At 37.7% G+C, this 15000-nt stretch overlaps 1 protein-coding gene across 3 annotated transcripts in view; it reads right to left on the reverse strand.

Moving 5' to 3' along the window:
• Window positions 1-15000, reverse strand: part of LOC144968358 (transient receptor potential cation channel subfamily V member 5-like) — a 51935-nt gene that overhangs the window by 3471 nt on the left and 33464 nt on the right. For all 3 annotated transcript variants that reach the window (XM_078906634.1, XM_078906633.1, XM_078906635.1), the window contains exons 9-14: window positions 14856-14929; window positions 13294-13476; window positions 12189-12362; window positions 5106-5261; window positions 3944-4030; window positions 2174-2384 (exon numbers count right to left, since the gene is read on the reverse strand). In XM_078906634.1, coding sequence (XP_078762760.1) covers window positions 2174-2384; window positions 3944-4030; window positions 5106-5261; window positions 12189-12362; window positions 13294-13476; window positions 14856-14929 — 885 coding nt within the window. The remainder of the gene's footprint in view (window positions 1-2173; window positions 2385-3943; window positions 4031-5105; window positions 5262-12188; window positions 12363-13293; window positions 13477-14855; window positions 14930-15000) is intronic.

Consider the following 15000-nt stretch of genomic DNA (forward strand, 5'->3'; position numbering starts at 1 on the left):
ATATATATATATATATATATATATATATATATATTTATATGTGTGTGTGTGTGTGTGTGTGTTTGTGTGCATATGTGTTTGAGTGTGTGTATCTGTCTGTGAGAGAATGAGAGAAAGAAAGATAGAAAGACAGAGTGAGTGAGAGAGAGAGAGAGTGTGTGTGTATGTGTGTGTGTGTGAGAGAGAGAGAGAGAGAGAGAGAGAGAGAGAGAGAGAGAGAGAAAGAGGGATAGAAAGAGAAAAAGAAATAGGTAAATCATGATATTATTCATTGTGTATCAATTCTAATGAGAAAAATCCTCACTAGCTTAAAAATATCAACAACAACGAATGTGCGCATGACTAAATGTTATTAATATTTGTGAAACATGGACCATAACGAAGGAAATGGAAAGAAATATTGATGCCTTTGAGATGTGGGTGTACCGCAGAATTCTGAGAGCACCATGGCCCAGAAAGAAATCACACATTCTGGTTCTTATTGATGCAGACCAAAGGTCCAGAAAATCGTTGGCAGAAGTTAAAATGAGAAAACCGAATTATTATGGACACGTTCGGAGACACAACTCCATCCAAAAATCAATACTAGAGGGAACGGTAGCTGGCAGAAAGGCACGAGGCAAACCAAGGAAGACCCGGGTAGGAAATATGGAGGCAACAACAGGCAAAAATATAATCTAGTGCTCGGTAATGGCCCTTGATCGTGAAGAATGGCGGAACTCCTGTAAGGTAACGTAACAATTCTAAAATTGCAATCCCTTTTTATTTAATGTAGGTTGCGGTTTAACTTATCAATATAATGCTTTAATGATTTTAATATTATTAGACCTGGCGTGCACTTATTTGCAGGTCTGATAACCCAATTTATTATCGGCTCATTGTTGTAATGGAAATCTAAAAAAATGGCGCAAACTATTGTCCATTACAACAATGTTAAACTAGGCCAAAAATATGTTAGGATGTCAGATCTGCATATATACAAATATACACGTCGAATACACTTCTTTGGTTTTACTAAATAACGTCACGAGGTTTCTCTATATCCCTTTGATTACTCCCCCCCCACCTCCCCCCCTCCCCCCCCCCCACCTCCCCCCCACCCCCCCCCCAAAAAAAAAAAAATAAATAAAAAAAAATAAAAGAAAAATAAAACAATAAAAGAAAAAAAATTGAAAACAAACCAAATAAACAAAAAAAAAAAACAACAACAACAACAAAAAAAAAAAACAACAAAAAACAAAAACCAAAAACAAAACAACAATACAACTAAAAAACGAAAGCGTTTATGGTTCTATTCTCCAGCATGCATCAGGTTTATCTAAAATAGATAAATAGATTTTGACGCGTAATGATTCCTGGCCACAATGATAATACTTATTGTCAAAGCGTTAAATTAAAGAACGAATCACTGTAATAATGTAGGCATTTTGATGAGAAATATAAGAATATAGGCCAGATCGTTGGAATGGTATACCCAATTATAAGATTCTGGAACTCCTGCGTTTGAAATTCTCAACTCGTTCTGACTGCACCCACCCACGGTCGCGCTGCGGTATAGATAGTATGCAGATGACGTCACTCAGGCCTTTGTTATTGTTTTTGCCATCCGCGTTTGTGAGTTGTTCTCACTAAACTGTATTAACCAGACTATAAAAGTTCATGGTTACACAGAGTTTGTGTGTTGGTCCGTTATACTTCCGGATGGCAATGTTGTGAACTCCTTGGCCAAGCGCATTCTATCTATTGGGGCCGATTTCGAAATTCCAAACCTGGACGTTCAAGGATATTATCTATTACACCAGTCATGATGCGCACAGTAGAAAACAAAAGTATTATTCTAACCCTCCCCATAAATAGTAATGCGTAGTGATATCAAGTTTACAATAATAATTTGTGACGCCAAATTATTAAGCGTTAAATTTCACTAAAAATTAGATTCTTTAAAAAAAAGAAGTATCCGTTAAATGTTTTTATATAATGTCTTTTAATCAAAAATGACAAAATCGGAATCGATTGAGCGGTAGAATAAAATATTTCTTACACTCTTGCGTTTTGGAATTCGAACTTTGTTCCAACGTCCGGAATTCCAAAAGAAAAAAAGCAAGAATATAAGGATCGTTTATTAAACCGTACAACCTATAATATGAGTATCTTAAAGCCTAAGTGTGATTACCTCAACGTACTGGGATACTCTGTAACCCTTTCCAATGAACAATGAGTTGAGTTCCACCCTGGCAATGATCCACGCTCTGTTCAGCTCCAGGCCCCTCTGTGCGTCCTTTTGGACATTCTGGTAAGTGTCCGACAGCTGGGCAATAAGGATGTTCAACATGACAACACAGCATACAAACAGGAAGCCCACCATGATCATACAACTCATCACTCTGGAATGGAATCAATTTTTTGGATAGACTCCTATTAAAAAATATTAGAGCATTTACATAGCGGAATATCCACTAAACGTGCTCAAAGCACTTTACAAGGGATCCCTGACCAACAGAAACATTAAACATGTAGGACGGGACATGTCGCCTGTAAGGCGATATTACAAAAAGAATTTTCGGAAAGAGACAACGCTGATAACGGCCAGGTGCTCATTTTACACCTGAGTACGATGAGAGAATGTGAGTAAAGAGCCTTTCCAAGGACTCAACTATGCGCTGAGCGAGGCTCGAACTCAGGATCTTCCGATCCGAAAGCGAGTGTCATACCACAAGACTACATAGCCGCATTTAGAGCCTTTACACAGCGCAATATCCATTAAACGTGCTCACAGCGCTTTACAAGGGATCCCACGTAGGCGAGACATGCGACGCTTGTTAGACACTATTACATTTTTTCCCGACAGAGACAGCTCTGTTAACGGCCAAGTACTCATTTTACACCAGAGCACGGTGAGACAATGCGAGTAAAGAACCTTTTCCAGGGACTCAACTATGCGCCGCTCAGAGCGTGATTTGAACCCAGGACCAGATATAGAACACATCACGTCATTTGGAAATTTATAGTTGAAAACATAAATTATGAGTTTAACCCTCTCCTCACCAGCTTCAGAAAAATCGTTATCCTACGTCACGATATAACAAAATAAATTTTTTCATTCCGATTTCTTTCGTAAATCACAAAATTAGAAGATTTATTTTTGTTATGGAGTTATAAGAACTTTGCGTTGTGTTGTACAGCTTGTTTTGCTGAACAAAATAATGTATAGCATGTACTTATTCCTTCTGATTTAAAGTTTAAATAGTAGTCAATTTTATATTGGGTTGGTAAATGGAAATGTTGTAACTTGAAACTCAAAGAAATAAAGAACAATTGGAAATCGAATGAAAGCTTCACTTTAATCAAAGAAGATAGACAATGTGAACGTTTCGGGTTTCAATACAGGGTGAATGAAACACACAAGACGAATAATAAATTCTTATTCTTCTTTTGTGTTTCATTCCTCGTGTTTAATTGATAAAGGGGAAATTACATTTCCCACTGGTATTTGTTGGATTGGTATGACATTTTGGGGAAAATCCGGACAATGGTCGGTAATAATGATAAAGTTAAAATGAAAATGAACAGATTTAGTAATTTAATGTTTATTGAAGTTTTAGGGTAAAGTTCTCTGTCATCACTGGTGGCATTTATATAACGAAGGCTAGCTGAATAACCACTTCGTATAACGAAAGGAAATCGACATGCTTGGCTGTTGGTCGAGAGCAAGAACAGAAGAGGCATTTAATTCATGATACATGTACATAAGGGAACTAACTAGAATTAACAAGGGCATTCATTCTTAAGACTTTTGAGGAGGAGGTGGTGGGGTAAAACAACAAAATTCGTACATAAATTGAGGTCTCAGATTTGATAGTTTTTTTCTGGCAAAGAAATTAAAAATGTTATGTTTTATTTTTAAAAAAAGAAAACGACAGAATAGATGGACGTTGAGACATACTTGTAACCATCGTCCCCCGTGTAATCCACTACGGGCTGACCTTCTATCAGAATCCTGACACCAGTAAACAGAACATTCCAGAAGGTGCTGGCGACGTAGAAAACATGATATTATTGTTATAAAATGAAATGAAACAAAATCCGTGGGTACAAAACGCGCTTTAATTGATAAAAATGGAACAAAATAAATAAAAAAAACAAATACAAAACAAAACAACCAAAATAAAAGAACCTCTAAAAAAAAAAGCAAAAACAACAACAAAATCGAAAGAAAAAAAAGCAAAAATAAAAAACCCCAAAAAACAAACAAACAAAAGAAACTATAACGAAACCAAACGATTGTACCGAAAGTACGTTGTTGCTTCTGATAAAAAGGGCTAATTTTCTCCCCTTGAGCAGAAAAAGGAGAAAAAAAATCCTAAAATCTTAGCCTCTATTTTGCTTAATTTTTAGTATCAGTGTTCTTATTGTTTGAAAAAAAAATACACCTGGAGAACCGTGCGGCTCTGTGGTCTTGTGGTATGACACCCGTCTTCGGATTGGAAGGTCCTGGGTGGAGTACACTCATGTAATTAGTCTTCATCATCGCCTTAACCTGTTCGATGTTTGTCGGTAAACGTTTGAATAAGATTTAATGACATAAAAACTTACTTTTTTTTCAAAATATTGTCGGTAATTAAATTGACCCAAGAGCAAAACACTGTGTTTGCTTGCCGTAAAAAAACTGCACGATACTGATATCGAATTCCACGTCTTCCGAAAGATAACGCTAGCACGGAGCACACGAGGCACAGTGTCATTGTCATAATTAAAACTAAAACAATTGGATTCAATAGTCTGATGTCACGTCCGCCCAGCAACGGCGAGCAGCGCGGTTCTAAACAAAGAAAATCGGTACTTTTTATTCTTCATGCTGGCTAGAACTTTTCATATGTCATGTGATCAGAATGTATAAAAGTCAAAGCATGATTATATTTATGTTTTTCTCCTCTGGATATACTTTTATGCTCGTCGGAGAAATATTTCATAAAGGCGTCCGCCATTGTTCCGACATTTTAGAGCCAGTTACTAAGTTTACTATGCGTCATTCGGAGGGAAGTGACGTTACGACTGTTGAAGCCTATTCGAGTCATTCATGCCATGATAAAAAAATATTATATTACCTTGTCTCTGGATGTATGTCGAGGGAGTTTTCTCCCCTTAAGCTGAGTACAAAAGTCCCACTAAAGGCTAGTAATATAACTAGAAAGACGACGGTAAACTGTAGGAAATCATCGGACACGATTCGCCACAGGATCTGGGCGTAAGCACCGGTCTGTCTGGGGAAATATGAAAACGTTTAAATATTAATTAATAATAATATATAGCATTCTACATCGCACAACCACATGACGATTAGCTTTGCATTGGTAATAATTCTATGGCATTAAACCAAACATTTGTAATAATAATCTAATAGCACACATATCGAGATAATACAATACAATAAAACTCTTTCTCTATGCTAGGCATTTATTTTAAAATGAATGTTTCAATATAGCTATTAAAATGGTATTGTTTTGAGCGAGCAATGATATTTTACAAACATAAAAATAAATAAAATTATCTTTTTTCATCACTCGAGGGAAATTTGTCCTTTGGGTATATTCCAAGGGAATACCTGAATAAACTAGGCGTCAGCCGCAATGTAACGGTGCAAAATGAGCTGAGATGAGGAGACTGGCTCAAGGTCATGCAACGCGGCGTGGGATCGAACCGTGACCTTTGTTAACTTATATAGCATGCCACTGCCCTACAATACGTCACAATACAAAACGACGATCACACAAGGAGCGTTAAAAGTGATTTTTTGGTAAAAAGTGCTGAAGGAAACAATTGATGCCATTGGTTGAAATATTGAAGGAAGTGGTTATTCAGTATCTGATACTGAATAGTGCTTTGCCACTATTCAGTATCCACAAGGAACTCTTTTTTATAGAGAGAGTGAAAAGTGCGACAATCTCGGTCGAACTGCTGACCTACTTCCAGATTGAACACGTGCAGTAACTGACAGCCCGATTCAAAGTTGTAAAAATATTTTGATCGTAATATTTTAATTTCTGCTATTGTGCAATTAACATAGTTCAAAATATCAAAGTAAGAGTGGCATTCAAATACATTTTTAAATATCTAAATAGACATGATTAAATGTCACTAAATGTTCAGTGACACCATGGCTTGGTGGATATAAGCTGTTTGACTCTGAGCTTAAGGTTCGAGAGTTCAAATCCCGGCAGTGATAATTTTTTTTTCCCAATATTATTTTAAAAATTCCTTCTGTCTATTGATATTTTTTAAACTTTTGTTTTAATAATTTTATTTGCTTGTAATATGCTTTAATGTTGATATTATACTATTGTTCTTTTATTATTATTATTATTATTATTATTATTATTATTATTATTATTATTATTATTATTATTATTATTATTATTATTATTATTATTATTATTATATTATTTCTACTTACTTACAATTATTATTATTATTGTTGTTGTTGTAATCGTCATCATCATCATTATTATGATTATTATTTTTTTAAATCAAGTAGTTCGATTAATTTAATCAGTTATCGATTTATTACGAATATCTTTTATGTGTTATAATCTCGTTGTCGTTTTTCATTGATGTGCTCTTCTATTGTTTATTACCTTTTAAAATCTTGCTTTTTTTTTTGTTTGTCTCATTTGTTGTTGTTGTTGTTGTTGTTGTTGTTTGTTTGTTTGTTTGTTTGTTTGTTTGGTCATCTAAGACAAACCCGATTCATTATAAATATGTGGCCAGACTTTCTGCCATTAATAATTGAGCGATGTACTTCCGTGAATTAATTGCCGTATTATATTAAAATTTACGTGATAATAATAATACATGATAATAATAATAATAATATAATAATAATAATAATAATAATAATAATAATAATAATAATAATACTAATAAATGATAATAATAAAAATAATAATAATAATAATAATAATAATAATAATAATAATAATAATAATAATAATAATAATAATAATAATAATAATAATAATAATAATAATAATAATAATAATAATAATAATAATAATAATAATAATAAATAATAATAATAATAATAATGATAAAAAAAAAAAAAATATAATAATAATAATAATAATAATAATAATAATAATAATGATTTAAATAGATATACTGAATATTAGACTACAATTGACATCTATTTTCTGAATACAGGTGGTATTTTTAGGGGTGTTTCTTTTTTTACGAAACCTGCCAAAACACGCCGAACCCCGACAAAGTTATGGGAAGTCGGTAGCAGTGGGGAGTGAACCTGAGACTCAGGGAAGTGTACACCATTGGGGAGTGAATTACTTTTTTATGAAACCCGACAATATCCCACAAAGTTATGGAAAGAAAGTAGGCAACAGTGGGGGGGGGGGGGGGGGGGGGGGGGGAACCGAGCTCAGGGAAGTGTTAGCTGTTGGGGAGTAAACCTAAGTCTATGGTTTTTCGGTGGGTTGTAAAACCATATTGCTTCATTTCGTCTGGTACCCAATCCCATAGTCCCGGTTCATTTCCCACTAGTATTATCTTCCATAGTCCGGTTCATTCCACTGATATCTCTTCTCACAGTCCAGGTTCACTCCCAACCGGTGTGCACTTCCCTGAATCCCGGTTCATTGCCCAATGGTGCCCACTTCCCATAACTTTTGACAATTTCAGTAGGTTTCGAAATAGCTCACTGTCCACTGGTATCAGCCTCTCGCAGTCCCAGGTTCAATCCTCATCGGTGTCCAAATCCCAGATTCAATCCCCACTGCTGCCTACTTCCCATAACTTTGTCGGGTTGTGGCGGGTTTCGTAAAAAGTAATTCCCCCTCCCCCTTGGTATTGCTTTTTTACAAAATCCAGAGTCCCAGGTTCACTCCCCACAAGTGTACTTCCCTGAATCTCAAGATCACCCCCACTGTTGCCTACTTCAATAACTGTGTCGGATAATGCCAGGTTTCGTTGGATTTCGTAAAAAAGTAATTGCTTTTATATGAAACTCGCTGAAAACCACCAAAAACCATAGTCTCAGGTTCACTCCCCACTGGTGTACACTTCCCTGAGTCTCAGGTTCACTCCCCACTGTTGCCTACTTCCCACAACTTTGTCTGATATTGCCGGGTTTCGTAAAAAAGTAATTGCTTTTATATGAAACTACCTGAAACCCGTCGAAAACCATAGTCTCAGGTTCACTCCCCACTGGTGTACACTTCCCTGAGTCTCAGGTTCACTCCCCACTGTTGCCTACTTCCCACAACTTTGTCGGATATTGCCTGGTTTCGTAAAAAAAATTAATTGCTTTTATGTGAAACTCGCTGAAACCCGCCAAAAACCAGAGTCTCAGGTTCACTCCCCACTGGTGTACACTTTCATGAATCTCAGGTTCACTCCCCACTGTTGCCTACTTCCCATAACTTTGTCGGATATTGCCGGGTTTCTAAAAAAAGTAATTGCTTTTATGTGAAACTCGCTGAAACCCGTCGAAAACCATAGTCTCAGGTTCACTCCCCACTGGTGTACACTTCCCACAACTGTGTCGGATATTGCCGGGTTTCGTAAAAAAGTAATTTCTTTTATGTGATACTCGCTGAAAACCGCCGAAAACCAGATCTCAGGTTCACTCCCCACTGGTGTACACTTTCATGAATCTCAGGTTCACTCCCCACTGTTGCCTACTTCCCACAACTTTGTCGGATATTGCCTGGTTTCGTAAAAAATTAATTGCTTTTATGTGAAACTCGCTGAAACCCGCCAAAAACCAGAGTCTCAGGTTCACTCCCCACTGGTGTACACTTTCATGAATTTCAGGTTCACTCCCCACTGTTGCCTACTTCCCATAACTTTGTCGGATATTGCCTGGTTTCTAAAAAAAGTAATTGCTTTTATGTGAAACTCGCTGAAACCCGTCGAAAACCATAGTCTCAGGTTCACTCCCCACTGGTGTACACTTCCCTTAGTCTCAGGTTCACTCCCCACTGTTGCCTACTTCCCACAACTGTGTCGGATATTGCCGGGTTTCGTAAAAAAGTAATTTCTTTTATGTGATACTCGCTGAAAACCGCCGAAAACCAGATCTCAGGTTCACTCCCCACTGGTGTACACTTTCATAAATCTCAGGTTCACTCCCCACTGTTGCCTACTTCCCATAACTTTGTCGGATATTGCCGGGTTTCGTAAAAAAGTAATTGCTTTTATATGAAACTACCTGAAACCCGTCGAAAACCATAGTCTCAGGTTCACTCCCCACTGGTGTACACATCCCTGAGTCTCAGGTTCACTCCCCACTGTTGCCTACTTCCCATAACTTTGTCGGATATTGCCGGGTTTCGTAAAAAAGTAAATGCTTTTATGTGAAACTCGCTGAAACTCGCCGAAAACCATAGTCTCAGGTTCACTCCCTACTGGTGTACACTTCCCTTAGTCTCAGGTTCACTCCCCATTATTTGCCTACTTTCAAAACTTTGCCGCATTTTGTTGGGATTTGGTGCATTTTGTAAACAAAAAGTAATTGCTTTTTTTTTCAAAACCCGCCGAAACCCAGTCCCAGGTTCACTCCCCACTAGTGTACACTTCCCGAATCTCAGGTTCACTCCCCATCACTGTTGCCTACTACCCATAACTTTCTCGGATATTGCCAGGTTTCGTCGGGTTTCGTAAAAAATTAATTGCTTTTATATGAAACTAGCTGAAGCCCGCCGAAAACCATAGTCTCGGGTTCACTCCCCACTGGTGTACACTTCATTGAGTCCCAGGTTCACTCCCCACGCTTTGCCTACTTTCCACAACTTTGCCGCATATTGTCGGGTTTCGTAAAAATGTAATCCCCCCCCTATTGTTATTGCTTTTTTACAAAACCCAGAGTCCCAGGTTCACTCCCCACTGGTGTACACTTCCCTGAATCTCAGGTTCATCCTCTCCTCCCCCCCCCCCCTACACACACACACACACACACACACACGCTGCTGCCTACCTCTCATAACTTTGTCGGATATTGCCAGGTGTCGTCGTGTTTCGTAAAAAAGTAATTGCTTTTTATTTGGAAACCGCCGAAACCCAGTCCCAGGTTCACTCCCCACTGATGTACACTTCTCTGAGTCCCATATTCACTCCCACAGCTGCCCTCTTCCCATAACTTTTTCAGGTTTCGGAAAAAAAAAACACCGTATTATAGTGCAAAACCACTATTCAGTGTCAGATACTGAATAGTACAAAACCACTATTCAGTATCAGATACTGAATAGTGCAAAACCACTATTCAGTATTAGATACTGAATAGTGCAAAACCACTATTCAGTATCAGATACTGAATAGTGCTAGCCAATATTGAATACATCTCACTGCTGACTTTCCTTAAGTAATCGTCGTCTTGTACGTATTAGGACGCAATTTATTTGGCACGGGTATGGGCTATTCCACACCGGAGACTGACTCCGACGACCCGGCACTGCCGTCCTCTGCCGTCTTCCGGATAAAGACGTCGGGCACGGACAAAATACTAAAAATAAAGAGCAGAACCGCTAGACCTTCTCAAACCAAGCTCGAAAACAAACAAAAACGACAGAGGACGTCGGGTGCTTGGTATGGGTAGGTCTAGCGGCGGCTCTTCTCTTTATTCTTAGTATTTTGTCCGTGCCCGACGTCTTTGTCCGGAAGACGGCAGAGGACGACAATGTCGGGTCGTCGGAGTCGGTCCCTGGTGTGGGTTAGCCCTATGGTTAAATGGAGGTTACGGTCGAACGTTGTATCTTCTGGGCACGAGCATAGTCTTCGTAAACTGATACTAACCCAAAAAATCTTCATAAAACAAGACAAAGATCACGGGGGAAAATTTAACTGCAAGTTGTAATCAATAGCTCAGCCAATGGAACTATTTATTTCCTCGAGCAGTTCTAATAACAATTCACTTTTTACTTTCCTCGTAATCGTCGTCTTCTTTTGTGAAGTATTTTTTTGGTCAGTGTCAGGCCTAAAGTTTACGAAGGTTACGGTACGAGGCGAAGACCATACCGATGTGTCACGCTGCCTCCGTGGACCACACGACCAATGGGTAGCTCACATTTCAGTTAGTGCCATTAGCTTACTGTATTACTCGTAGTATTATTATCATGTTAATCTAGGGCAGTGGAACCATGGGAGACCAAGATAGTTATGGTGTCCTGTCAATAGGGATGAGCAACATTACCTTTCCATGTGCCCGAAGTCATTGGTCACATTGCAACGTGTGCTAAAAATGACTCACATAGTAAAAAATGTTCACGGTTTGAGAAATATCCAACTTCACGATTGGTCATTTTGCTCAGCATGACACAGCACCTAGTTTACATTAATTCAGAAATGTCAAATCGTTGTACAGCAACAAATCATGTGATTGATGACTAGGTTGGACGAAAACATGAATATAGATCGCTCCCATTATGACTCCGCTAGTCCCTCGCCTATCATTCGATATTACCTTGGTGCTAGAGAAAACTGAATTAAGAAGTAAGAAATTATCTGCAATACATATTTCATAGACAATAGGGAAAAATAGTGTTGATGTCAAATTACTGGTTCCAATGTCATTGAAAGTGTGAAACCAGTCCACCGGATATATACATTATGCAATTAATCTTCTGGTTTCAGAGTGATGGCATCTTACTTTCTAGCCTAAATAAATGCAGGTCGTCAATAATGGTCATCCATTCTCCATCGTTTACGCCCATAATCATAAAAACCTGCTTATACATCCTGCTACTAAAATAGTTATGCTACCTTATGATTGAATATGTAACCTATTCGTTGTTTATGCATTGTCCGAAAGTATAACTAATAAATAGAGGTGCCTAAATGAGTCAATAAAATGGAGATAAAGATAAAGGGAGTAAATCTGACTCATGAATGAACAACACAAAACAAAGGACGTTTCGGCCCTTGACCTTTTTCAAGTAAACACAGAATACATATAATATAATATAATATGAATATATTCTATGTATTCTGTCTTTACTTGAAAAAGGCCAAGGGCCGAAACGTCGTTTGTTTTGTGTTGTTCTTTCATGAGTCAAATTTACTCCCTTTATCTTTATCTCCATTGTCCGGAAGACTGGTTACACACTTTCAATGAGTTTTGAACTGGAAGAGAGGAAGATGCGATGTCACGACTTCTGCTTTCCATTATCGTGATACTCCATACTAACCTAAATATGGCAGCATATTTAAAGATACGAAGGGTCCAGAGCAAATACCCGATGGCAAAAACCGACCACTGTTCTTGTTGATGTGCAAATCGTAGAGGGATAACCAGCAGTAGAAGTACACAGGATGCAAAGTCGATCCAATTGAACGGATCTCTCCAGTATTCCAATTTGTGTCTGTGAAGACAAACAGTGGATCCAGTCAAATTCAAATTTGGGTGTTTCCAAAATAGTCCGTGGATGCACATAGTGTGCCTTGTAACAAGTAATGTACAAAAATGAATATAACCGCTTCAAAAAGGAGCAAAAAACTAAATACGGAATGTTTCGGTCTCAAAACCTTTCTATAGCCAATAATAAACGCTGTTAAAAAGATAATACTTCATGTTATATCAAGATAGATAACGTGGAGTGTTGCCGTTTTAATTCTTTTGTTTGTGTATGAAGAAGAGCTTTTGAGTCCGAAACATTCCTTGTTTGGTAGCTTATTTTTCTTTATTGATCATCTTAAATTTGATTATCCACATTAGTTTGTACACTCCACAACATCTAACAACGTAGTATTGGTTATGTGTGCCGAATTACAGGGTTTTGTTGAAGTCAAAATGAAAAATAATAGCATTTTCTTTAGATGAATATTACATGGTTTTGCTTTTTTTTTGTTTTTTTTTTTTTTTTGTCACAAGGTAAGAAGTCAAGTATCATATTTCCTTAATGCACGCTGGTTATTTCTTAACAGTAAAAGGTTACTCCATTATTTTTAATTAATTTAACTAATCAAAAGTAGGGAACATATATTAAATAAAATAGATATGAATGTAAAAAAAAAATAGCGGAATTGAAGTAAGATTAAAACTTACCACAACACAAAAGAAAAATACGAAAAGAAGCCGTTGAAAAAAAATCAGCCTGCTTGTTAAGGATCGCAGCTCAGAGCCCATGGCAATCGAATCAGACCAATTTTTTGGAATGATTTTTCGTTTGTTTCTTATTTTCCCCATTTGCTTCGATTGACAATTTCACACACACCTTTTCGTGATTTTCATTATAAAAGATTATTGGCTATTTGCAATAGTAAAAGTATAATGAAAACAACAATTCGACATACTTCCTCATCTGGTTGAGTTCTATGATGAAGGTGATCGTGGCAGATATAACCCACCAGCATTCACATACAGCCCTGGCATACTGGAGTGGAGTGTCATAGACGGAGGGATCTTTGGCAACGACTGACACCACCACGGAGAATGTAAGGCAAAACAATGTCACTAGGAAGAGCGATGAATTTATTCTGGGGGTTAGAAAAACATATTTATCGAGATTATTATGAATAGTTGTGACCCACTGCGTCCAAATGGTATTATGTTTGAGTTAAACCAATTTCAAAAACTGATAAGCAAATGAACCATATTGAGCTTTTTTAGCTTCATATAGCGCAATATCCACTAAATGTGCTCAAAGCGCTTGATATTCAATCCTGGGCGGGGTTGAGACTATTTTCTAAAACCCAACTTCTCACCTGTCCATTTGACTGTTGGCGAGTTAGACTTGATGTAAAGAATTTTGCGATAAACGTGAGTCCTACCTCTGTGGGAGTTAAAAAAAAAACAAACAAAAAAAAAAAAAACAAACCCCCCCAACAAAATACCCAAAAACGGGGACAGGCTCTATTGGTCTAATGGTTCTGAAGGTCTGGTAACATAAAAGGTGGTCTCAGCCCCATAGAATCGATCACGAGGCCATTGTATGCATAGTAACAACAAGATATGAAGTGAGTAGAAAAGTGCCAGAAGACAATAGAGAATAAATTAAAAAAAAAAATTTAACTTAACTGCTGGTCAAAAATAACTTCGCGATGGTTGTGCGCGAACGAGCCGGCGATCTCCAGAAGTGGGTAAGAGAGGGCTCTAGAAATATGAATTGGGTTTGATACGAATATTTTTGTATTCGTGGATAGCTCACACGGTAGAGCCACGCTCTCACCTGCCAGGCGGAGTTGTCGTACCAATAAGGTCGCAGGTTCAAACCCCACCACCGCCGCGAAAATTTTTTTATTCTCTATTGTCTTCTGGCACTTTTCTACTCACTTCATATCTTGTTGTTACCAACATAAGTGCCTGCTCCACTCACTTTTCATGTACATTACCCCTTACGAGCAACTCAATTCTATACTTTTAAGTTTATAATTTTGATTGAAATAATTGCTAACTTAACTGCTGGTCAAAAATAACTTCGCGATGGTTGTGCGCGAACGAGCCGGCGATCTCCAGAAGTGGGTGAGAGAGGGCTCTAGAAATATGACTTGGGTTTGATACGAATATATTTGTATTCGTGGATAGCTCACACGGTAGAGCCACGCTCTCACCTGCCAGGCGGAGTTGTCGTACCAATAAGGTCGCAGGTTCAAACCCCACCACCGCCGCGAAAATTTTTTTTTATTCTCTATTGTCTTCTGGCACTTTTCTACTCACTTCATATCTTGTTGTTACCAACATAAGTGCCTGCTCCACTCACTTTTCTGTATGCATAGTACCCGTCTTGTAGTCAGGCCAAACTATTTCTTAGTACATTTTAAGGTTAGTCATCAACAACCATTTTTGATCAATGCTAAAATAATATGTCAACATTAATGAACTAAATACAAAATAGACTTACTGAAATCTTACTTACTGAAATCTTAATCTGGCGAATGATTTCCACTTTCTTCGTATCAATAGTCGAACAGCAATGTGGTAAACGAGATCCTGCAGATTGGACAGGAATATGATGTATTTTAGCCACTACGTTAACACGCCTTACCAGATTTTTAGTAGAC

The sequence above is a fragment of the Berghia stephanieae genome, chromosome 3 (assembly GCF_034508935.2).
Source record: "Berghia stephanieae isolate SIO BIC M18660-M18661 chromosome 3, UCSD_Bste_1.3, whole genome shotgun sequence".
NCBI lineage: Eukaryota > Metazoa > Mollusca > Gastropoda > Nudibranchia > Aeolidiidae > Berghia > Berghia stephanieae.